Source organism: Heptranchias perlo, chromosome 40, assembly GCF_035084215.1.
Source record: "Heptranchias perlo isolate sHepPer1 chromosome 40, sHepPer1.hap1, whole genome shotgun sequence".
Taxonomy (NCBI): Eukaryota; Metazoa; Chordata; class Chondrichthyes; order Hexanchiformes; family Hexanchidae; genus Heptranchias; species Heptranchias perlo.
The window spans coordinates 4,316,741-4,340,378 of record NC_090364.1 but is presented as its reverse complement, the minus strand read 5'-3'; the positions used below and the strand labels follow the sequence as shown (position 1 = coordinate 4,340,378).

The window sequence follows — 23,638 nt, the reverse complement described above, 5'->3', positions numbered from 1 at the left end:
TGCTTATTTTTCCTGATGTAACCTAATTTGAATTATATAAGGAGTTGATCATATGGCCCCTTGAGCTTGCTCTGCCATTCAACAAGATCATAGCTGATCTTTGACCTCATTTTCCTGCCTGATTCCCCTGGAGTCCATGAATAACTCAACCTTGAACAGACTCATCATCCATAGCCCTCTGGGGTAGAGAATTCCAAAGGTTCACAACCCTTGGAGTGAAAAAATTCCTCTTCATCTGTCTGAAATGGCTGGTCCTTTATCCTGAATTTCTCCAGTCAGGGGAAACAGCATCTTCCCCATCAAGCCCCCTCAGAATCTTGTCTGTTTCAAAAAATCCCCTCTCACCAGTCTAACTCCAGAGATGTGGCCCTCTTCAATCTCAACTTGAACATGGGATTCAGTCCTGTTAATTTTGTTTTCCCCTGCCTTCTAAGGTAATTCCAATTTATTGACTTTGATGTTTGGGGCCATATGTTGAAGGTCTAATTTCAATCATTGTGTTGACTAGCAGTAATGTATACTGCAAGTTTCTGTTCCTACTGCTGATGAATATTGTTTGCATAAATGGCAACTCTTTTAAACCCTGTACAACAAAATATCAGCTGTAATATGTTAAAACAAGGAAATGAGCAACTGTTAAACCATTTGGGTCCAATGAGCAATCCTATTTAAGAAAGAACTCTTCTCTATCTGCACCCATCTCCCTGAGTAGTTGAATAACCTACCAACACTGCCTATACCTTCACATGAATAAGAATTTAGGTAAGGTACTGGAGAAAGAAATACTGTGGTCCTGAACACCAGCACAATGTAATCCTTTGCACAGTTGATGCCCCCATGCTGCCAATCCTCAGACACACCCATTCTCTATATTAGAACTGGGGACGATTCACACCATCCATGGGATGAAATTTCCATTTCTCTGTCCAATGATTGGTTTACAAATTCCCTTAAATGATTTGATTGCTATGAATATTGTATCCTCACCACAATTACTTGCAAGTAATAAACTTACCCAGATTATGAAAAGCCACTTCAGTGAATTATCAAATAATTCAAAGTTGCGTCCCTGAGGGTTTTAAACAAAGAGGCACCCTCCTCTCCAGGACCACTCCCTTTAGAGATCTTACTTAATCTATAGGAATCCTCCAAAAGTGCTCACAATTGCACCAGCAACCACTAAAGCCAATGTTTTACTTTCTTTTTCTTCAAACTAGATCATAATATTATCAGTGTCTGCTATACACTGCAATCCCTGTGGTGCCCACTGGTCATGGAAGATCTCAAGCATACCGGCAGACACCTGGGCGTGGAGAAAGCTCAAAAGAAGCACTTTCAGATTTGAGGGAGATCAAAGAACCCAAAAGCAGTGACATCACTGATATTCATCACCCAAACCTGCCTGTATTCCAAAGCTCTGATTGGCTCAGGGTCTCATCCCTCCAGCCCCTACACCCCCCGTCCTTTGTTAATTGGTGCCTGGATTCATGGAAGATTCCTGAGTGGCTATCAGGGATTGTCAATCATCATTGGTGATGTCATACCCTGTTTAAATGCAGGCTGTCCCAGTAGTATAAATACAAGAGCTTGTGAGGGAAGAGGTTAGTTCTCAAACATTGTGATGATGAATTCCAAAGTGTGTCAGAACTATCAGAAGGAGTGTGAGGATGGTGTCAACAAGCAGATCAATATGGAGCTCTATTCCTCCTATGTTTACCTCTCCATGGTTAGTCTTGTATTATCACTGCATTCTTAGAAATTGAAATTTTTCCATTTCTGGGCTGGCTTTAAACTCTATTTCTCATGACTTCCTTCCACCTCCCTGGGGGAAAAAAATCTTTGAGCAGTGAGCACTTCCAGTGTTCAGGGCCACCTGTTGAAAGTCTAATTCCAATCCTGTATATACCTGGAGTGCAAGTTGTATTTGTACATTTCAATGATTGTGTTGAAACCAGAAGTAAAGACAAGTTACTGTTCCCACTGCTGATTGATATGCTCTTTCCATAAATGGTGACTCTTTAACCACTCAATACAGCTGCTGTAACATTTTCTTCTGCTAAAAGATGAAGGCAATAAATGGGTTAAACCATTTCAGTCCAATGAACCATTCTATTTAAGAAAAGTATCTGCTCCGGGAAGAGCAGTTTTTTTTTGAGGTTTTTTGTACCTGTCAACATCCCCACTCCCTACAGGTAGTGATACTGAATTCTAAGGGCTTCTGTGGAAAGAATCAATCAAACACTCTCTCAGAAACAGTAACAACAGACCTTAATCAAAGTTTCTGGGTGGTCATTGAGTATGAACATAGGGATGTCCATCAGTCTGGTTGAACCTCTTTGTGACCGCAGAATATTCACTGCATCTTGGATCCTTTCTGGCCAATACAGTTATAAATACCCAGATATATTTCCAGTTTAGGTGGGTCAACTGTGCTCATTGGTAGCATCTCCCAAATAAGCTAGTGTCTTATACAATGATTGGTGGATCTGGATGTGAATCACTGCCACCCCCTCTAAAACAGAGTTTTAATCCAAGGGAACACATATCATCACCAAGACTGAACTACTTCTGCAATGAAACCAGATGTCAAGACTTTGGATCTCAGAAAAACACTGTGATGAGCTAGACTGTTAGAACATCTGAATCTCATCATTTCAATTAGCTCCAAATATTCTTTAGCCTCATGGAAAGCTGACCATAAAAAGACTCATCTAACACGCTGGAGTAAATGGGGATGCGTCTGTCTGTGACATTGTATTCAGTATTCATGAAAAAAATAACCAAACATGACACATCCCACAATGCTTTGCCCAGTTGATGCCCCCATGCTGCCAATCCTCAGACACACCCATTCTCTATATTAGAACTGGGGACGATTCACACCATCCATGGGATGGAATTTCCATTTCTCTGTCCAAGGTTTGGTTTGCAAATTCACTCAAGACTACTTGATTCCTTTGAATATTGTCCGTGTCACAATTACTAACAAGTAACAAACTTGACCAGATTATGAAAAGCCAACTCAGTGAAAATAGCAAATTATTATCAAATAATTCAACGTTATGATTCCGTGAGATTTCAACAAAGAGACACTTTCAGATTTGAGGGAGGTCAAAGATCCCAAAAGCAATGACATCACCGAGACTGATCATCCAAACCGGCCGGTATTCCAAACCTCTGATTGGCTCTGGTTATCACACCCTCCCACCCCCCATTATTAATTGGTGCCTGAATTCATGGAGATTCCTGATTGACAATCCCTGACAGCCAATCATCATTGGTGATGTCATTCCTTGCTTAAATGCAGGCTGTCCCAGTAGTATAAATACAAGAGCTTGTGGGGGAAGTGGGTAATTCTAGAATTTTCTGGGCATAGTTTAAAAAAATACTAATATAGAAACAATGAAGGTGGATTCTCAAGTGTGTCAGAACTACCACAAGGAGTGTGAGGATGGTGTCAACAAGGAGATCAATATGGAGCTCTATTCCTCCTATGTTTACCTCTCCATGGTGAGTCTTATTATTTGACAGTGCATTTGAAGAAGCTAGAATTTTTCCAGTTCAGAACTGGCTTTAAATTATATTTCTCTTGCCTTCCTTTTCTCCTTCCTCCCTGGGGGGGATTTCTTTGGGCAGTGAGTACTTCCAGTATGTAATACAGGGTGATCTTTTGTTGAGTTAAAAGATTGCTCCTTACAAGCAGCTGCACTCTATTGAGGGGTTTAATATATGAACCTGGCTCAGCTGCTGCCTGAGTTTGGAAGAGAAGAGCAGAAACCTGGTCAAGTGCTTGTCAACATTTGACATCAAAGTTCAGCTTCAATGGGGTGACTGTAGCCAGTGAAATGTTGGCAGATACCCACTGCCTTTCTTGCTTTTTATAACTGGAGTTGAAGTACTATGTGAATCCTAGTGAAGCTGCTTTCACTGTGCCTAGCTCTTTCTAACACTAAATGACTAGTGAGTGTACAACTACTGGAATGAAGAGGTTTTTTTTCTTGTTTTCCCCACCAATTTCAGATTAGAATGGGAAGAGGAAGGAGGTACTATTTACCCAGGAGTAGTTTAGTTTTTTTTATTCGTTCACGGGATGTGGGCGTCGCTGGCAAGGCTGGCATTTATTGCCCATCCCTAATTGCCCTCGAGAAGGTGGTGGTGAGTCGCCTTCTTGAACCGCCGCAGTCCGTGTGGTGACGGTTCTCCCACAGTGCTGTTAGGAAGGGAGTTCCAGGATTTTGACCCAGCGACAATGAAGGAACAGCGATCTATTTCCAAGTCGGGATGGTGTGTGACTTGGAGGGGAACGTGCAGGTGGTGGTGTTCCCATGCGCCTGCTGCTCTTGTCCTTCTAGGTGGTAGAGGTCGCGGGTTTGGGAGGTGCTGTCGAAGAAGCCTTGGCGAGTTGCTGCAGTGCATCCTGTGGATGGTGCACACTGCAGCCACAGTGCGCCGGTGGTGAAGGGAGTGAATGTTTAGTGTGGTGGATGGGGTGCCAATCAAGCGGGCTGCTTTATCTTGGATGGTGTCGAGCTTCTTGAGTGTTGTTGGAGCTGCACTCATCCAGGCAAGTGGAGAGTATTCCATCACACTCCTGACTTGTGCCTTGTAGATGGTGGAAAGGCTTTGGGGAGTCAGCAGGTGAGTCACTCGCCGTAGAATACCCAGCCTCTGACCTGCTCTCGTAGCCACAGTATTAATATGGCTGGTCCAGTTAAGTTTCTGGTCAATGGTGACCCCCAGGATGTTGATGGTGGGGGATTTGGCGATGGTAATGCCGTTGAATGTGGCATGAAATGTAGTCCCAAACTTTAGTTGTCATGTATTGCTTTTTGGTAGTTGAATCTTTCATTGTCTTTATAGGGAGGGGAAGCTGACTAACATTTTCCGATAAGTGAAATAAATTGAATTTTGCTAGCTAACAAATGGTTTCTATGAAAAACTGGCTGGGGAAAGAATATTGGATAATTGAGTTGTATGTGGACTGATATGCTGTTTTAAAAATTCTCTCCACAGTCCTATTACTTTGACCGGGATGATGTTGCCCTGTGTCACTTTGCTGAGTTCTTCAAGGAGCAGTCGCATGAGAAACGGGAGCACGCTGAGAAACTGCTGAAATTCCAGAATCAGCGTGGAGGCCAAATCATCTTGGAGGACATCAAGGTTAGATTTAACTAATGAGGGGTTCTCTGCAACTTGGGTAGTTTTTTTTTGTCCTGATTTTAAATAGTTATCTGACCATCACACCCATAAGTTCTTAAAAGCAAGTGATGAGTAAAATTGCTAGTGTTGGGGAGAGTATGCAAGTACTTGGAAAGATATAAGCTGATTTGGTGAGTTTGTATAGCTTTGGGTCACTGAGCTAGTGGATATAGGAGGATCAATGTATTTGGATGTTCAAAAGGAATGAGTTTCTGCACAAATTGGTGGTTAAAATTGAGGTGCATGGAACTGGAGGAAAAATCCCACTTGAGATGGGAAGCTGGTGTGGAGATAGGAGGCAGAATTGGGATTGAAGGAATATTGTCATGTAGTAAGGTTTCTTTAAAAAATGTTTAAACCACCCTTTTTTTGAGGCCTCTAGGATAAACTATCGTTTTTTATTTGGGAGGAATAATTGAAAGCTTGTTGGTAATCCTAAAGTTGGACATAGTTGTCCTCTCAGTAATTCACAGCTGAAGGGTGGTGGTGGTGGTAGTTGATATTTGTACAGCTTCCCAGTACAATACAAGAATGGCAGATGGAAGTACCTCCTTCTAGAGGAAGGAGGTGAATACAATTTTTTTTAAGTGACTTGAAGATCTAGGTACATGCCAAATTTTAAACTAGTTTGTAAGTGTAAAAAACAAGTCAAAGGCAAATAGGGTGCTGGCCATTTAAGAGCAAAGAATATAAAACCAGAACTTAGACTGTTGCATTCTTGTAGAAAGCCATAGATGCAAAGTCAAGTTGAGGTTTTTAAAAGGGAGTGTTACGTGGAGGGCACTTAGGGTTATGGCAAATGGTGGGGAATTAGAATTAGACTTTTTTTTTTTGGCTGCTAAAACAGCAATTAATGGACTGATCTGCTCCTAGTGTCCAGCAATGGTCTCCAATCTCATCCCAATAATTGAATCCACAATCCTTCCCTCTTGAGGTGCACTGATTAACTTCTGTTGCTTGTGACCATGTTGACCTTGAGAATAACATCCCTTGGACTTTCAACTTCCATTGTAGCTGAATGTGCTGACAAGACAACTCTTCCCTTTTTCAGAAGCCAGAGCAGGATGAGTGGAGCAATGTTCTGGAGGCGATGCAGAGAGCTCTGCAGATGGAGAAGAATGTGAACCAGAGTCTGCTGGATCTGCACAAACTGTCCACTGAGAGGACAGACCCTCATGTAAGTTCCTAATGTTTTCAATGATTTTTTTTTTCCCAGATGAGTTGAGGGTGGTATTGGAATCATACTCGCTTAACTCCACATTGGTAGAAATATTTCCATAGAGGTTTGTTTCTCACTTTGAATTCAAGTTTTTTTTGGCAATTCTGTCTACTCTAGACCTGGATCATTAAACTACTCCCAGGGCACTTGATATCTGAGGCATCAAAATGGATCTTGGAGTTCTCTCCAGTTTAAAGGAATTGATTGCTTGCTACTTGTGGGGTAATCAAAGTCTCGCTAAATGTGCCAATCCCACGTGCACTACATTTACTGTTCCAGGAAAGGATCAAGAACAATTTCTCTTCAGATGATCCTCACTTAACATCTGTTTGAGCTAATGCACTCACTAGTTTCTCTCTTCCAGTTGTGTGACTTCCTGGAGACCCATTACTTGGATGAACAAGTGAAGATGATCAAGAAGCTTGGAGATCACATCACCAACCTGAAGAGACTGGGAGCCCCTGAGAATGGCATGGGAGTGTACCTGTTTGACAAGCTCACCCTGAATTGACTGGGGTTCTAAACCATTAGTTCTATATTTGGTGAAAATTAAATGACCAAATTCTCGTGGTGAATGCTTAGTGGTTAATTCCCACTTCTCATCTGCACATGGAAATAAAAGCAATTCATCATTGAACTGGTTTGTCTTTTTATTGTATAATTAAGTGGCTGTATAATACTTATCAATGCACTAGTACAGGATAAACCACCAGTCTATACACAAATAGGAGTAGGCCATACATGCCCTTGAATGGCAGAGCAGGCTGGATTAGATTATGGCTGATCTGTGCCCTCAACTCTACTTTCCTGCCTGATTTCCCTATTATCCCTTGATTTTTCCCTAGAGAAGAAGAATCTATCCTTTTCTGCTTTGAATATATTTAATGACTCAGCATCCCTCGCCCTCTAAGGTAGAGAATTCTAACAATTCACAACCCTCTGCATGAAGAAATTCCTCCTGCTCTCAATCTTGAATCAGTGACCCCACCTATTCTGTGCCTATACCTCCTATTTCTAGACTCTCTAGCCAGGGCCAACAATCTCTCAGCATCTATCCTATCAAATCCCCTCATCTTTTAATGAGGTCATTTTTCTAAACTCCAGTGATGTAGGCCTATTCTACACAACCTCTCCTTAAGACAACCCTCTCATCCCAGGAATTAATCGAATGAGCCTTCGTTGCACTGCCTCTAAGGTAAGTATATCCTTACATCAGGAGACCAATACTGTACGCAGTACTCCAGGTAAGGTTTCACCAAAGTCCTGTAGAACTGTCGTAAGACTAATTACTCTTGCACTCCAACCCCCTTGCACTAAAGGCCAATATGCCATTTGCTTTCCTAATTTCCTGCATACTAACTGTGTTTCTTGTATGAGAACACCTAAATCTCTCAACACCAACGTTGACTAGATTCTCACCATTTAAAACATATTGTTTTTCTATTCTTCCTACCAAAGTGAATAACCTCATATTTCATCTGCCACCACCCTGCCCACTCACCTAACCTGTCAAGATCCCTTTGCAGACACTTTGTGTTCTCCTCACAGCTTACTTTCCCCCCTAGCTTTGTATTGTTAACAAACTTCAATACATTACAACCATACATCAAACTGCAGAATATCGTACTTGGTGTTGGGTAAAGTGGAGAGATCTGTACTGATATACTGGAAGAATCATTTGCTTTTGTACAATTTGTGTCTCCCAACAAGTTAAACACAATTTCTATTACAGCATCACTACCTGTTACAGGAATCCACCGGTTAATTTTAATCAAACAGTTGCTGTACATTATCTTCCATACTTCACTTTGTATATTTCTAATTACCACAACTTGTTCAAAAAGACTGCCCTGAACCCACAAAGTGTGTGGGGATGAGTTTAGATGATGAAATACCTCTAATGTTCAAAAATAGTTAACCTAAAGGGAATGAATTAACTTCATTTGAAAGTACTTATGCACATGAGCTCATTAAATATTCTCAAAGACTAAGCTGGCAGACAAGGTGAGCTGTTAAACATGATTAAACTATCTACAAACTAAATATTGGCTTAACTGGCAGGGGATGTCTCTATAAACGATAAGGCAGTGTCGGTGGAGAAAACACAAGACGGTTGACGCTTCAGGGTAAAAACTTTCCTCAAACGGCCTTGAGATTTTCAGGCAATGAAGAAACAGTGCAAACTAATTACTGGACTTTGCAGTTCTTAAATTTCATGGGGATAAAACTCCATATCACCCTTTACAGTGATGGAGCAACAGAGTTCTGTTTGAAGCTCCCGACTGATCCACTTTCCATTTCCCCGACTCGTTGTCGGTTGGTTTGCGGACTCACTGCGGACCGTCTGGTGAAGGTCAGTCTCCTTCAATCTATTGTGCTGATCAACATTGTGAATCTGGGTATAACGGACTCGTTCTGGACACACCTAGATTCCCATCAATTGTCCAAGAGACGGGATAACTTAGAACCGATTGTGCTCGACACCATCTACGGGATGGGATTTCCATTTGTAAACTCATCGATCTCTTTGAGATATGTTGTGAAGCTCTGATTCTGGGAACAGAGATGTCATCAGATTTTTTTTTTTCTTTTTTCTTTCTTAAATACTAAAAACAAAATAAACCAAAACCAGGCATCAAATTAAAATTTTATTTTCCTTGTTCAGGATACACTCCAGCCCCTGCGGTGCCCATCGGTCGCGGAAAGCCTCGAGTGTACCGGCAGACACCGCATGCTCCATCTCCAGGGCCACCCGGGCGCGGAGCATTCCGCGGAAGAGAAGCAGACAGGCCGAGCGACCGCCCCCACGGACCGCGAGCAACCTGGACCTGTGGATGGCCACCTTGGACAGGCCCAGGAGGAAGCCCACGAGGACGTCCACCGACCTGCCCGCCCCCCTCCTCACCGGGCGCCCAAAGATCAGGAGCGTGGGACTGAAGTGCAGCCAGAACTTGAGGAGCAGCCCCTCCAAATAATCAAACAGGGGCTGCAGTCTCCCACACCCAGCGAAAAAATGAAACACGGACTCATCCAGGCCGCAAAAATTGCAGGCGGCCTGGGAGTCCGTAAAATGGCGTAACCGCCGGTTGCACGCGACTGCTCCGTGCGCCACCCTCCACCCCAGATCCCCGATGTAACACGGGAGGAACCCCGAGTAGAGAGCCCTCCACTGGGGGCCTCCGCCGGACGGCAGGACGGTACGCCAGGGCGTGTCCGGGCGAGAGACGAGGGCGAGGAAGTGGATGGTGTGCAGGAGCAGCCCGTACAGGAAATCCCTCCGCGCGGTGTGAAACGGCACGGAGGGAATTTCCGAGAGACGGCTCAAGTTGTGAGGCACAGCCCTCCGAGGGAGGTTCCGGGGTTTGGCGCCGAGGAGGAATTCCGTCCGAACGGGGGTCAGGTCGGACGGGATGGCTCCGCACGCCTGAGCCGCCTCCACATCCCGAGTGGAGTCAGGTCCGTGCGCCGATTTCAACGCCTGGATGGCGGCGGCTGCGTCCCCGGCACGCCACGAGGACATCCGTGCGGCGAGCGCCCACGGCTCCAACTAACCCGACCCACCGCCATCCAGGACGTCCCTGACTCTGGTCACCCGACCGGCCACGGCCCTCCGCACCGACAGCCGCGAGTGGCCGAAGCCGATATCGCGGAGGAACGGATTCCCGAGCAGCGGCTCCTGCAGGACGGCCGCTACCCCTGACGGGCGAGAGCACCGACCGGAGGCGACCATGTTCCAGACCCTGAGCAGATCCTGGTAAAAGACAGGCAGCTCCTGCAAAGACGTGCGGCCGCCCACCAGCGAGAGGAACAGGAGCTGCGTGTCGTAGTTCAGGCCGTGCAGCTGGCGGAAAAAATACGTCGCCAGCGCACGCCATCTAAGAGGACGCTCAACGTACAGGTATCGCCGCAGCGTCCGAAGGCGGAAAGTTGCCACCTGGGTGCGGACGCACACCAGCCCCTGACCGCCCTCCCTAAGCGGGAGACTCAGGACCGCGGCAGCGACCCAGTGTATCCCTTTGGCCCAGAAGAAGTCGACGAACTTCCTCTGAATCTTGGCGACAAACTCGGGGGGTGGGGTCAAAGTGACCAATCTGTACCACAACATGGCGGCCACCAGCTGGTTTATGACCAGCACTCGACCCCTGTAGGATAACACTCGGAGCAGTCCTGTCCAGCGCGCCAGGCGAGCGGCGACCTTGGCCTCCAGCTCTTCCCAGTTCGCCGGCCAGGCTTCCTCGGCAGGGCCGAGGTAGACTCCCAGGTACCGGAGGTGCGTGGTACTCCAGGCGAAAGGCCTGAGCTCCTCCGGCAGGGAGTCCACCCGCCACTGACCCACCAGGAGTCCGGAACATTTCTCCCAGTTGATCCTTGCGGAAGACGCCGCAGAGTAGACCTCTTGGCACTCGCGCATCCTCTGCAAGTCAAGGGGATCCGTGACCACGAGGAGCACGTCGTCGGCGTAAGCCGAAAGGACGACCTCCACGTCCGGCTCGCGCAGAGCCAGTCCCGACAACCTCTTGCGCAAGAGGCGCAGGAAAGGCTCCACGCAGACGGCGTATAATTGGCCGGACATGGGGCACCCCTGACGCACTCCTCTCCCGAAGCGAAGGGGCGCAGTCAAGGATCCGTTAACCTTAATCAGACACTCCGCGGCGGCGTACAGAAGTCGGATCCGAGCGACGAAATGCGACCCGAACCCGAAAGCGCGCAGTGTCCCGAATAGATACTCGTGATCCATCCTGTCGAACGCCTTCTCCTGATCTAAGGAAAGGAAGGCGACCGACAGACCAGCCCTCTGGGAATGGTGGATCAGGTCCCAGACCAGATGGATGTTATCGTGGATCTTCCGGCCCGGGACCGTGTAGGACTGGTCGGGGTGGATCATGTGGGCCAGCACGGTGCCCAGGCGAGCAGACATCGCCTTGGCAAAGACCTTATAATCCGTGCTGAGGAGGGAGACCGGGCGCCAGTTTTTAAGGTGACGGAGATCCCCCTTCTTAGGCAGCAGGACCACGACCGCTCTGCGCCACGACCGCCCGGTCGCCAGACATTCCCCCAGGACCCGCGCGTAGTCGCCCTCCAGGACGTCCCAGAAGGCCCTGAGGAACTCCACGGTCAGCCCGTCCAGCCCCGGGGACTTGCCCCTGGAGAGCTGGTGGAGGGCGCCGGTCAGCTCCGCCAAACTCAGCGGAGCATCCATACTGTCGGCGTCCTCCGGGCCAACCTTCGGCAGGTCCTCCCACAAAACTCTGCGCGCCTCCTCGCTGGACGGATCCGGAGAGAACAGAGCCTCGTAGTAAGATCGAGCACGGGCCCTGACTCCCTCCGGGTCCGAGACGAGGGACCCGTCGTCGGCCAGCAGCGTAAGGAGCTGCTTACGAGCCCCCCGCCGCTTTTCCAGCGAGTAGAAGAAGGGAGAGCCGCAGTCCAGGTCCTGAAGGAGCTGGAGCCGCGACCTCACGTACGCTCCTCGGGACCCGACCAGTTGCAGGTCCCTCAGAGCGTCCTTCCTCTCTTCGTACACCTGCCGCAGGGCCGGATCCTCGGCGGCCTGACCGAGACGGGACTCCAGGCCAAGCACCTCCTGCTCCAACCGCCTGACCTCGGACTCCCGCCTCTTAGTCGACCCCCTCGCGTACTCTTGACAGAAGAGGCGGACGTGAGCCTTGCCCACGTCCCACCATAGCCTCAAGGAGGAGAAGCCTCCCCGCTTCCCTCTCCAGTCGCTCCAGAACAGACGGAACGAGTCCCGGAACCGCGCGTCCTCCAGCAGCCGGTTGTTAAAGTGCCAGTGCGCGGACCCCGACCGGGCGCGGAGCAGAGCGAGCTCCATCCACACCAGGTAGTGGTCCGAGCACGACACCGGCCGGATGGAGGCCGACGGGACGCAGGAGGCGTACGCCCGCGAAACGTACAGGAGGTCGATTCTGGAGCTCCCTCCTCCGGCCCTCACAAAGGTGAACTGGCCGGAGTCGGGATGGAGATTCCGCCAGACGTCCACCAAGTTGAAGGACCCGACCAGGTCCCTCAACTTCTCCGTCGCCGTTCGGGCACGCGCGGGACCGGAGCGGTCCCTCGCCTCGAGGGTACGGTTAAAATCCCCCCCGAGGATAATGCACTCGCCGGCGTCGACGGAGTTTAGGTAAGTGGACACTTCCTCAAAGAAGCTCACTTGCTCGGCTCCGGACCAGGGGGCGTACACGTTCACCAGGTGAAGCGGCACGTCCCCGTGGCGAAGGGCCACGTGGAGCAAGCGGCCCGGCACCGGCTCCTTGACCCCCAAGATCTCCGGCTGAAAAGTCGGGGCCAACAAGATGGCCACCCCGCTCGAAACGCTGGCGAGGTGACTCAAGTAGACCCCCCCTCCCCATTCCAGGATCCACGTGGCCTCGTCTCCCGGAACGGTGTGGGTTTCCTGCAGAAAGCACACCGCATACTTCCCGTCCCGCAGGACCGAGAACTTGTCAAATCTACGGCGGGCGTCTCTGCCGCCGTTGATGTTGAGGCTGGCTATGGTGATCTCCATGACAAGAGCACAGCGCAACCTACTTAAACCTAAAGCGCAGAGGGAGCGGGGCCGCTAGTCGACCGCCACTCCCCCAAGAGCCCGGCGAGGAGGGAACTGAGCCGGCGCAGCCCGACCCCGCCGCCGTCCCCTTCCGCGGCCACGGACGCGACGGCAGCCCGGACCGAGCAGATTAGTTGCGCCGGCTCCGACCAACGGTCGAGGGCCCGCCGGACGCCATCGCGACGATGGCTCCAACCGGACGCAAAATTCCGGAGTTCCTCAACGGGGATGAGGGGAGACTCGGTGTCGGGCACGAGGGCGTCCACCACCTCACTGGCGGCGAACTCTAAATCCTCCCAAGTGCCCACCACCGAGTCTCCGTCCTCCTCCGGGTCATCGTCGCCCGCGGCCGACCCACTCCCCGCACAGGGTGCGGAGAACGGGACGGCCGCGCCGGCCGGCCCCGCCTCTGTCACGATCCCACCCCCAGGATCGTCGGCAGAGGAGTCCTCCCCGGGCTCCACCGGGGGGTCCGGGTCAGAGGGCGGCGCCGGGCGGGGACCCTCCCCAGCCTCCGAGCGGTGAAAAACTGGCACCCGGATATAGGGGGAAACCGGGGAGAACGTGTTCTCCCACCTCACCCGGCACCGTGCCCAGAGACTGAGAGGAGGGGGTCTCCCCACCCACACCGCCACCGACCGACCCGGCCGGTGAGATGTTTCGATTAAAACCAACCACCAGGTCGAGCAGGTCCTGGGAGAGGTCAAGCCGGGGGCAGACGAATTCGGCCGCAACGGCCTCGCCCAACCCGGCACCCAGGACGCCCGACCCGGTGAACGGGATACTGGCGTCAGTACACGGATCCGCGACCCCCCCCATCAGCAGGGTCTCCCCATCCCCCCCGGGAGGCACGGGCTCGGTCACCTCCCCCCGAGAGGCAGACGACCCCCGCCGCTGGTTAGAAATAATGGGCGGGGCCACAGGATCCGTGGCTGGCACCACCTCCCCTTCCACGGGGGGCCGTCCCTTACCAGGAACCCCCCTCCGCTTCCAGGGAGTGGGGCCTTTCCTTCCCGGAGGGTCGCGGAGGGAGGGGGAGCTCCATGTCTGCTGGGGCCCCCACCTCCGCTCCCTCCTGATCACCCGCCAGCCCGGGCTCTGTCGCGACCGCGAGGTGTTGACTGGCCGCGGTCACGGCCTCGGGCTGACTAAGATTATTCATGTCCTGGGGACCAGCCTCGAGATTCTTTCTCTTTCTCCGCGCTTTTTTCGGGCGAGGGTTCCCTTCCCCCCGCTCCCCCCCCCCCCCCCGGCGGAGGCCTCGCCGACAACCTCCACCCGCGCAGTTGACTCTCCCGACGCGGGGGCGGGGTTGGGGGGGAGGAGCGGTGGCGGCGCCAGCCCCGGCCGCCGTAGCTGTTTTGGCGGCCTGAGAGGCAGGGCAGTTCCTCTTCAGGTGCCCCACCTCCTTACAGGCATGGCACCGCCCACCCTCTGCCGTCCAAAAGACGCGGTAAGGGGTCCCCTCGTGGAGGGCGTTAAAGCCCCCCTCCGTAACCTCCTCCCGTGCCAGCTTGACGAATGCCTGGCGACGGAAGGAGTAAACATGCCGGAGGCTGTTCTCCCTGAGTCCGAGCGGCAGCGGCGTTACCCCCGACCTCACCTCCCCCAGTTGACGTAGGTGGGGGAGGAGGAGCTCGTCCGACAGGAAAGGCGGGACGTTAGATAGAATGACCCGCTGCGCGGTGGCCTCCAGCGGGTCCACCGGCAGGAAGGTCCCGCCCACCGTGAGCCCCTTACTAAGGGCCAGGGACACCGCCCGCTCGGACCTCAGGAAGAACACCGCCCTCCCGTACATTTTTGAGGCCGCGACGATGGCCGAGGGGCCGACAACCTCGGCCATGGCCTTAACGCAGGCCTCAATGGTCATGTTGGGGTGGGCGTAGCTCTTCACCCCATGCTTCCTGGTAATGAGGCGGAAAGGCGCCGGCCCAGCAGGAGCGGCACGAACTGTAGGAGCGGCCCCCGAGGTAACCGCCGCATACGTCCTGCTGGGTCCTGGCACCGGCGAAGATGGTGACGCCATGACTTCAGGAGCCACACCCACCCCAAGTCTCGGGCCCACTGATGAAATTAGGCCTTTTTAAAAGAAGCCCTGAGGAAACCTCTCTCCCCGAATCCCAGAGCTTGGTTGGGAGAGGGGCCCCTTTGCTGGTTTTACTTTCCCCCAGAATATCCGGGAGAGCAAGAGAAGGTGGGAGGGATTAATGGTGGAATGGGAAGGAGGGAGTCTGCAGGGGTAGGCTGCTGCAGAAGTGGGTGGAAGAGGGGCGGGGTTGCACCTTAAAAGGTGGATCTTCTTCTGTCTGTCTTCCAGTGGGCAGGGGGAGGAGATGTCTTCCCCTAGACAGCTGGAGCTGCCGAGGCTCAGTCCTCCAAAGATTGAAAAAGTAACTTCACCCAGGCAGCTCCAGCTGTCCTGGGCCAGACACTTGGGGGGGACCCCTGTCCTCTGAAGTCTTCTTCCTCCCCCTACCTTCAGCCGACGCACCTCACTGCACCGACCTCCTCTTCCTCCCTCTGTTCGGTGTCGCAAACCAGCAGCAGCAGCAGCAGCACAACCCCTCCCGGCTGCTGTTTGGTAGTATTCTTCTCCCTCCCTCCCTCCCTCCCTCCTTGTTGATGGTGGTTTCTCCTTCTCCTTCTCCTTGACTCAGAGGGACCCGGGCAAGGGCCTGCTCCCTCTGCTCTCTCTGCTCTCCACTCAGTGGCAGTTCAGCCAGAATCAGCTCCAATGCCGAGCTGGTGTGTCTGAAAGACAACCCAACAGAGATGTGATCAGATTTCGTTTGAGGAAAGTCAAAGAAACCAACAGCAATGACATCACACAATAATCCTCCAATCCTGCCTGTATTCCAAAGTTCTGATTGGTTCTGGGAATCACACCCCACCCCCTGTCCTTTGTTAATTGGTGCCTGGATTCATGGACGATTCCTGAGTGGCTATCAGGGATTGTCAATCATCATTGGTGATGTCATAACCTGTTCAAATGCAGGCTGTCCCAGTAATATAAATACAAAAGCTTGTGAGGGAAGAGGTGACATTGTTTCTGCAGTGGTGTTTAAAGTGAGAGTTTTGCTAATAGTAAAAGTTAAGATGGCCTCCCAAGTGTGGCAGAACTATCACAAGGAGTGTGAGGATGGTGTCAACAAGCAGATCAATATGGAGCTCTATTCCTCCTATGTTTATCTCTCTATGGTGAGTTTTGTATTTTTGGGGCACAGTTTCAAAATTAAGGCTGTGATGTCATTGTATTCTAAGCAGATAGAGTTTCTTGTCAATGAATTGGCTTCAGAGTGTACCTCTGTGACCTCCCCAGTCTCAATCTAGTGAATACTCTTACCACAATGATTTCATTGAAGGTCTTATTAACAGATTGTTCCCTGCTCTAATAGCTGTGTCCTATCCTGATGTTAACTCAAGGGTTCCATTAAGTTTGTAATAGAGAATTCATCTTGAGGATTCATAAACCTGTTTGACTTTTGCAACTTGGTGGGGGGAAATTAGATTTGGGTGACTAGTTAGTGGAACATTGGCTGGTTCTGGCTTTCTTCCCCTCCCCTTTCTAATTGACTGACATACTTATACTCCTGTTGTGCTGAAGTTTTCCTCACTGAGGTGACACTAAGGGCTTGATTTTAGCAGGCCTGCGGGTTCCCAGCAGGTGGTCCTCCGGGAGCGTGGAAAACGCGGACGGCTAATTGCGTGCGTCCCCCGTGCGATCGTGGGATAATTGACCTGGTTAAGCCCTGCTTCCGGGTTCTCCGCTCCCCAGCTGCGTCGACGCGATGTAGGAGCTCCACTTAAAGGGGCAGTCTCCCAAAGCCCCTCCTGCTGCAATCAGTAGGCTACAGATGATGGCTCACCCGAGGGGAAAGGCTGCGCCACGTTTTTCAGACCTTGCGCCTCAGCTGACGCTGGAGGGCGTGAGGAGGAGGAGGGACACGCTCTTCCCTGCGGATGGACGCAAGTGCCCTGCTGCCGCCACCAGGAAGGCATGGGCAGAGGTGGCGGCGGAGGTCAGCAGCAGGGCCAACACCCCAAGGACATGGGAGCAGTGCCGCAAGCGGTTCAATTACCTCACTAGGTCCGGCAAGGTGAGTACACTAACGCACCCTCCCACAACCCGTCCCCACCATCACGCCAAACAGATCACAACCCCTCCTGCAGAGCCAACACAGCGCTCCCGCAGCAATCCTCACAGCCACTCACTCACCATCCTCGCCGTGCCCGCAAGTACCCACCGTCCCTGTCCCCACCCGAACACTACCACACACCCCAATCCCTATGCAATGGGATGAGCATGTGGCACACGCATCCTCCCATCCATCTGCCCCACGCTCAACCCACCCACACCGATGCTCGATGCGTCTCACTATGCAATACGCACCCACTCACGCATCTGTGTTTTGCCTTGACGGGAGAAGAGGAGCAAGAGCCACAGGGAAAGGGCACGCACCGGAGGTGGCCCGCCGCACCTGGTAGACCTCACCGACGCAGACGCAGAGGTGGAGGCGCTCGACCTCGCCCGCACACCACATTGCCTGTCGGTCGCAGATGGCGAGTCTGTCGCTGCAGAAACGGCCGGTAAGGGAAAGCTGACACTCAACACCCATGATCGCGAGTGACCGTATCATCACCTGCCATCAGGCGCACCGTAACGTTGGTGCACATGCCTCATAGTGCCCTCTGTTCTCTTGCAGGGCCGTCTGCGAGCGCTGCGATTGAGGAGGGCGATTCCTCAGAGGATATGCCGGTCTCTGAGGGTGCATCGTCACATCTGAGCCAACCATCCACCAGCGCAGAGACACGCACCTCGGTGGGTCCCCCTCGCCAACTAGTTGGGGTAGCACTTGGTGATTCACCGCGCACGAGTGAGCATGAGCAGACCCTGGTGGCAGGGGCAGCCGCGGAGGGTCTGCGTCGGTGGGAGCACTCATCTCCAGGCTCTGCTCAGCCGGACCCAGATGCTGAACCCAGGGGGCCACCAGTGAAAAGGAGAGTTGTCGAGGGGCACCAGCTAATTGCTGAGGTACTGGGAGAGGTGCCGCGTGCATTGTCCACAATTGCGCAGGCGATGGAGGAGTCCAACTCCTGCATGAGGGCATTGGTGGCGCAGGTACAGGAGGGTACCAGCGACAGTGTCGCAGGAATGTCTGCGGTGGAGGACAGGCTGGCCTCCCTCGAGCGTCACGCACAGCTCCACATCGAGTCCGTGCAGGCCCTGACAACGGCTGTACGGATTCAGGGTGAGCAACATTCCGCCGCCATAAACAGGCTGACGGATACACTAGGTGGCCTTGCAAGGCCTCACACATGCCATCCAAACTGCCGTCCAGCAGGGTGGACGGGGTGATGTGGGCCGAGGCCACGAGAGGGATGATGGTGACCGGGGACATGGAAGCGGGGACGCTTCTCAAGGCGCCCCCACGTCCCACCCGTTGCCCCCCCTCAACCAGTACCCGCAATGGTGCCTCCTCTCCAGGTGGCCGAGTCTGCCCCTGCCCCGGTGCAGGAGGAGCAGTCTGTGGAGGTGCCCTCACGGGCACCGAAACCCAGGGGCCGTCCGCCCAAAGCATCTACCCGGTCAGGGCGAGAACAGGAGCAACCTGCCACTACCTCTGCTGGAGCCACAGGGGTAGCACCACGTAGGGGTACCCGCAAAATAAATCCAAAGGCGTTATAAGCACAAAGGGAATGCACCAGGGTGTCTATTAATTTGTACACTTTTTGTTTATATTATCTCACATTGTACATATTAAATACTATATTCTCACCACTCCTGCCACCTCTCGTCCATTCTTCCGCGGCCTGTGCAATAGGTGCGTTCCGTGCAGGCCATCATGACGGCGAACACCTGCTGCCACCCATTGGGCACACTGCTGTGGGTGCAGGAGTACTGGCAACAGTCTTCAGTGGAGGGGGCTGGTATGGCCCCTCGCAGGTGTGGAGATGTGGGCGCCTTGCACTGTCTGACTCTAGGAGAACCGTTGACGTATGAGTGCCTCCCTGGCCCGGCGAGCATCCCGGTGAGTCGTGGTTCGGCGCATGGGTCGTCCACCATCCTCTGGCGCATCCGCGTCCTCCTCCTCCTCATCGCCGTCCTCAACGTGGGTGGCGGGTGTGGATTGGGCCTCCTCCAGCGGCACCCCTCTCTGTAGTGCCATGTTATGCAGGGCACAGCAGACAACTATGATTCGTCCCACTCTGAATGGTGTGTATTGGAGCGCTCCCCCAGAACGATCAAGGCACCCGAAGCGCATCTTGAGCAGCCCTATGGTCTGCTCAATTGTAGACCTGGTAGCAGTGTGGCTGTCATTGTACCGACGCTCCGGCTCGGTGATGGGGTTCCTCAGAGGCGTCATGAGCCACGTGTGTAGGGGAGCCTCGGTCTGTACACCCTGTGCGGAGGGTAGTGCCTCCTGCGACGCATCTCTCTCTGCGGTTGCCCTCCCTCCTGCTGTGCAGGTGGGTGTGCCGCAGCACCGTGTTGGGGGGCTCCACGTCTCCGAGGTGGACTGCGAGGCTGCTGGGGCTGGTCATGCTGTTCGTCCTCCGAGGATGTCAACGCACCACCCATCTGGCAGGTGTTGGTCTGAGGGGTTGTGCAGGCTAGGTAGGTGGTTCCTCGCACTGGGGCTGCGGTTTCACGTCGGTCTGTCCTCTGGCTTGGCGGGGGTGGTGGAGGGCAGGGGTTGCCCTACGTGACGCGGTGGCCTCCTGCGTGGGTGAGGGCTCTCCCACCCGCTGTGGAGTGCACCTTTGGCAGCTGCCACAGGCTGCTGGCTGGAACACGACCGGTTGAAGGGAGACTGCTTCTACCAGTGTGTGAAACACACTGCGTTGAAGCTAAAATCCCACACTTCCTGTTTTGACAGCTGCTTCAGCTCATTTAATGACCTCAACAAGCAAGGTAAGTACACTCAAGTGGAACCCCGCTGGCTTTAATTGCCTGCGGGATTCCCACCAGCGGGGCCTGCGCGGCACCCGGAAGTGGCTGGGATCTCGGCGTGATCCGGTCACGTGACTGAATATCGGGATTTTCGGGGCCCCCCCCTGCTGGAAACCCGCAGGAAACCTGACGCTAAAATCGAGCCCCAAGTGTTTGAAGTTGTTAAACTACTGAATTTGAAACCTTTTGCTCTCTTCCCTGCACTAATTTTAGACTTCTATCTGGGAACTGAAGTAGATGCCACTGATAAGTTGAGCTGAAGTGTAGTTTGATTGCTGAAATGAAACTTTAATCCAAAAAGCCCTATTGCTCCATAATGTGTCCTTCTTCTAATGAACTCTTGGTTACTTCATGGAGGGATTTTCAACATTTTTAGAAGATCAATGAATCAAATTGAGTTTGACTTGCAAGGAAAACACTTTTTGTTTAGAAACTGTGCCCCTTAATTGAAAACGAAGTATTGAGTCAGCAAATGGGTAATTTATCTACCATGATGTTACTATCATTTTGAGCTGGCCATGGATGAGATTTAGGCCTGACCTGACTCTTCCCATTTTTGTCTTTCCCCACAGTCCTATTACTTTGACCGGGATGATGTTGCCCTGCGTCACTTTGCTGAGTTCTTCAAGGAGCAGTCACATGAGGAACGGGAGCACGCTGAGAAACTGCTGAAATTCCAGAATCAGCGTGGGGGCCGAATCATCTTGGAGGACGTCAAGGTTAGATTTAATGTCATGAATCTTGGGTAGCTTAAAAAGTTTCCTCATTATTTTAAATAGTTTGATATCTTGCCATTACACCCAAAAGTTCTTAAAAGCAAGTGAGATTGAGTAAAATAGTTAGTATTGGGCAAGAATAAGTGAGGACTTGGAAAGGTATAAGTGATTAGGGTGAGTTGATGTTCTTTGGGTCACTGAGCTAGTGGATATAGGAGGATCAATGTATGTGGATGTTCAGAAAGATGAGTTTCTGCACAAATTGCTAACTAAATCTTTGTGGGGCAAGGAACTGGAAGAAAAATTGTAACATTAATAGGAAACTGGTGTGGAGATCAGAGGAAGAAATGGGGTTAAAGGAATATTGTCAACTAGTAAGTTCACACTCCTTGTAACCACCCTCATGCCCTTTTGTTCAGGCCCTAACCACTCCAGGAGAAACACTTTTTTATATTTGGAAGAGTTGATCAAGGCTGGTCAGTAACTCTAAAGTAAGACATAGTCTTGTTTTCCTCCAATTCACCACTAAATGGCATTGGTAGATGTTTGTACTGCTTCCCAGTACAATACAAGAATGGCAGATTGCAGAACCTTCTAAAGGAAGGATTTTTGAGGGGAGGTGTGAACATATTTAAAAAGCAACTTGAGGATCCAAGTACATGCAACTTTTAAACTAGTTTGCAAGTGCAAAAATAGTTACAAGCTTCAAGTTGACAGTGCTTTCTAATCTAGAAAGCCATAGATGCAAAGCCAATTCCCTATTTCAAAAGGGATGCATAACTACTTGGAGGGTGTTTAGGGTTATGGGAAAAAGGTGGGAATTGGGATTAGAGCTGCAAGTTTAAAATGGCAGTCAATGGACTGATCGGCTCCTAGTATCCAGCAATGGCCTCCAATGTCATCCCAGTTATTGACTCCACAATCCTTCCTTGTATTCCTATTCTTCAGGTGCACGATTAATGTCCATTGCTTCTAACCCTGCTGTTCTTGAGAATAACAGTGCTTGGACTTTCAGCTTCCATTGTAGGTGTGCTGACAAGACAACTCTTCCCTTTTTTTCAGAAGCCAGAGCAGGATGAGTGGAGCAATGGTCTGGAGGTGATGCAGAGAGCTCTGCAGATGGAGAAGCATGTGAACCAGAGTCTGCTGGATCTGCACAGACTGTCCAAGGAGAGCACTGACCCTCATGTAAGTTTCAAATTAGTTGAGGGTGGAATTGGAATCTGCCACTTATAAATTGGTGGTTTTTCATAGGTTTGTTTCACTAAACTACTCCCAGGGCTCTTGATATCTAAGGTACCAAAATGGAACTGAAGGTGATTTCTAGTTTAATACAATAGCAGACTTTCCATTTGTGGGGTAATCTTGGTCTTGTCTGGCTAAATGTATGAATCCCCCCCAAGTGCACTACTTTTACCATTATTCTAGTCCAGGAAATTAGCAAGAATAATGTCACTTCTGGAGATGATCCTCACCTTGACATGTTTGAGCAAACTACACTCACTAGTTTCTCTCTTCCAGTTGTGTGACTTCCTGGAGACCCACTACTTGGATGAACAAGTGAAGATGATCAAGAAGCTTGGAGATCACATCACCAACCTGAAGAGACTGGGAGCCCCTGAGAATGGCATGGGAGTGTACCTGTTTGACAAGCACAGCCTGCATTGACTGGGGTTCTATAACCATTCATTCTATACTTGGTGAAAATGAAGTGTGACTAAATTCTGGTGGTGAATTTCCACTTTTCTCATCTCATTGTTGCTGTACATAGAAATAAAAACTTTATCTTTATACTGCTTTGTCTGTTTTGTATAATTGAGTGGCTGATCTGATCACCAAGATCCCCATTGCATGACACCCAGCTGAGTAACTAGTGATCAAGTTAGAACTTTTCAAATACATAAGCCCCTCCTGGTCCAGCTTCCTAAAATTGATTCTGTACTGCCCAGGATGGCTGTGCTCACATCTCCTCACTGAGAGGCTTATTGGGGATTTTGGAAATACACAATTTCTGCAACTGTGATCTCAGTAACAATTCCAGTTTTCATTACATATGTCAGCATGTTGCAAAGCTTTGAAACAATAATTCAGGGCCCCTGTTCCCCATTGTAGTGTCTTCAGTAATAACTGTCCAGTCTGGAGAAGGAAGTGCATCAGCTTTACAACCTGCTTCAGACTTGTTTCTGTCAGTGGGGGAAATTACAATTGAGGTACTTTAGCATTAGTCTCATGCCACACATCACTCTGGATTACTGAAGTGTTGTACAGTATTAACCACCTTAGTGTCTTCCTTTGAGCAGGCAGTCTTTTGTTTAACATTCTCTCCTCTAGGGCAATACTTAGCAATGTTCTGGAATTAAGTAACCCACCAGTCTGCAGAAACATCAAACTGCTGTCTGTCTGGTTTGGAGTTTGTTGGTGGTGGGTAATCAGGACTGGTATAAATGATTGATTGATTCCTGTATATCTCCCAATGACTTAATCACTTTTGATTATAGAATCATAGAAGTTACAACATGGAAACAGGCCCTTCGGCCCAACATGTCCATGTCGCCCAGTTTATACCACTAAGCTAGTCCCAATTGCCTGCAATAGAATCATAGAAGTTACAACATGGAAACAGGCCCTTATAGCACCACTAACTGTTATAGGAATTCACAAGTTAATTGAAATTCAATATTTGATGTACATTATAATCTATACTTCACTTAGTATTTTTCTAATTACCACAACTTGTACAAAAAAGACTGCCCTTAACCTACAAATAGTAGTGATTTTTGAGTTTTCCTGAAGTCATGAGAAATTAAATACACCTAGTAATGGTGTTTAAAAATAGTTCACCTTGAGTGAATGAAGTACTGAGGCACATAAGCCCAATAAATATTCTTTCATGGGCGAAGGTAGCAGACAAGGTGAGCTGTTATACATGATTACACTATCTACAAATTAAATATTGGCTTGACTGGCAGGGGATGGAGGATGCC

The 23,638-nt window shown here is 50.7% G+C and overlaps 2 protein-coding genes across 3 annotated transcripts; both read left to right on the top strand.

Annotated features, from left to right (window-relative positions):
• The first annotated feature begins 1,658 nt into the window (after nucleotides 1–1,658).
• Nucleotides 1,659–7,055, top strand: LOC137305524 (ferritin heavy chain B-like). 2 transcript variants are annotated; one of them, XM_067974386.1, is made up of 4 exons: nucleotides 1,659–1,726; nucleotides 5,014–5,160; nucleotides 6,251–6,376; nucleotides 6,783–7,055. In XM_067974386.1, exons 1-4 carry the CDS (start codon nucleotides 1,691–1,693, stop codon nucleotides 6,927–6,929), a joined length of 456 nt encoding a protein of 151 aa, XP_067830487.1. In that variant the 5' UTR covers nucleotides 1,659–1,690; the 3' UTR covers nucleotides 6,930–7,055. The 2 variants fall into 2 exon arrangements, with proteins under 2 accessions (XP_067830487.1, XP_067830486.1); XM_067974385.1 differs by lacking the exon at nucleotides 1,659–1,726 and adding an exon at nucleotides 3,346–3,510.
• An 8,953-nt stretch (nucleotides 7,056–16,008) lies between these two features.
• On the top strand, nucleotides 16,009–22,447 carry LOC137305525 (ferritin heavy chain, oocyte isoform-like). The gene is made up of 4 exons (XM_067974387.1): nucleotides 16,009–16,184; nucleotides 20,511–20,657; nucleotides 21,717–21,842; nucleotides 22,176–22,447. The coding sequence occupies exons 1-4, from the start codon at nucleotides 16,083–16,085 to the stop codon at nucleotides 22,320–22,322; spliced, it is 522 nt and encodes a 173-aa protein (XP_067830488.1). The 5' UTR covers nucleotides 16,009–16,082; the 3' UTR covers nucleotides 22,323–22,447.
• Nucleotides 22,448–23,638: the final 1,191 nt, after the last annotated feature.

Coding starts and splice junctions, on each gene's coding strand:
- LOC137305524 (XM_067974385.1), top strand. CDS start 3,403: ATGAAGGTGGATTCTCAAGTGTGTCAGAACTACCACAAGGAGTGTGAG. Junction 3,511..5,013: donor CCTATGTTTACCTCTCCATG/GTGAGTCTTATT, acceptor TTCTCTCCACAG/TCCTATTACTTTGACCGGGA. Junction 6,377..6,782: donor CTGAGAGGACAGACCCTCAT/GTAAGTTCCTAA, acceptor TCTCTCTTCCAG/TTGTGTGACTTCCTGGAGAC.
- LOC137305525 (XM_067974387.1), top strand. CDS start 16,083: ATGGCCTCCCAAGTGTGGCAGAACTATCACAAGGAGTGTGAGGATGGT. Junction 16,185..20,510: donor CCTATGTTTATCTCTCTATG/GTGAGTTTTGTA, acceptor CTTTCCCCACAG/TCCTATTACTTTGACCGGGA. Junction 21,843..22,175: donor AGGAGAGCACTGACCCTCAT/GTAAGTTTCAAA, acceptor TCTCTCTTCCAG/TTGTGTGACTTCCTGGAGAC.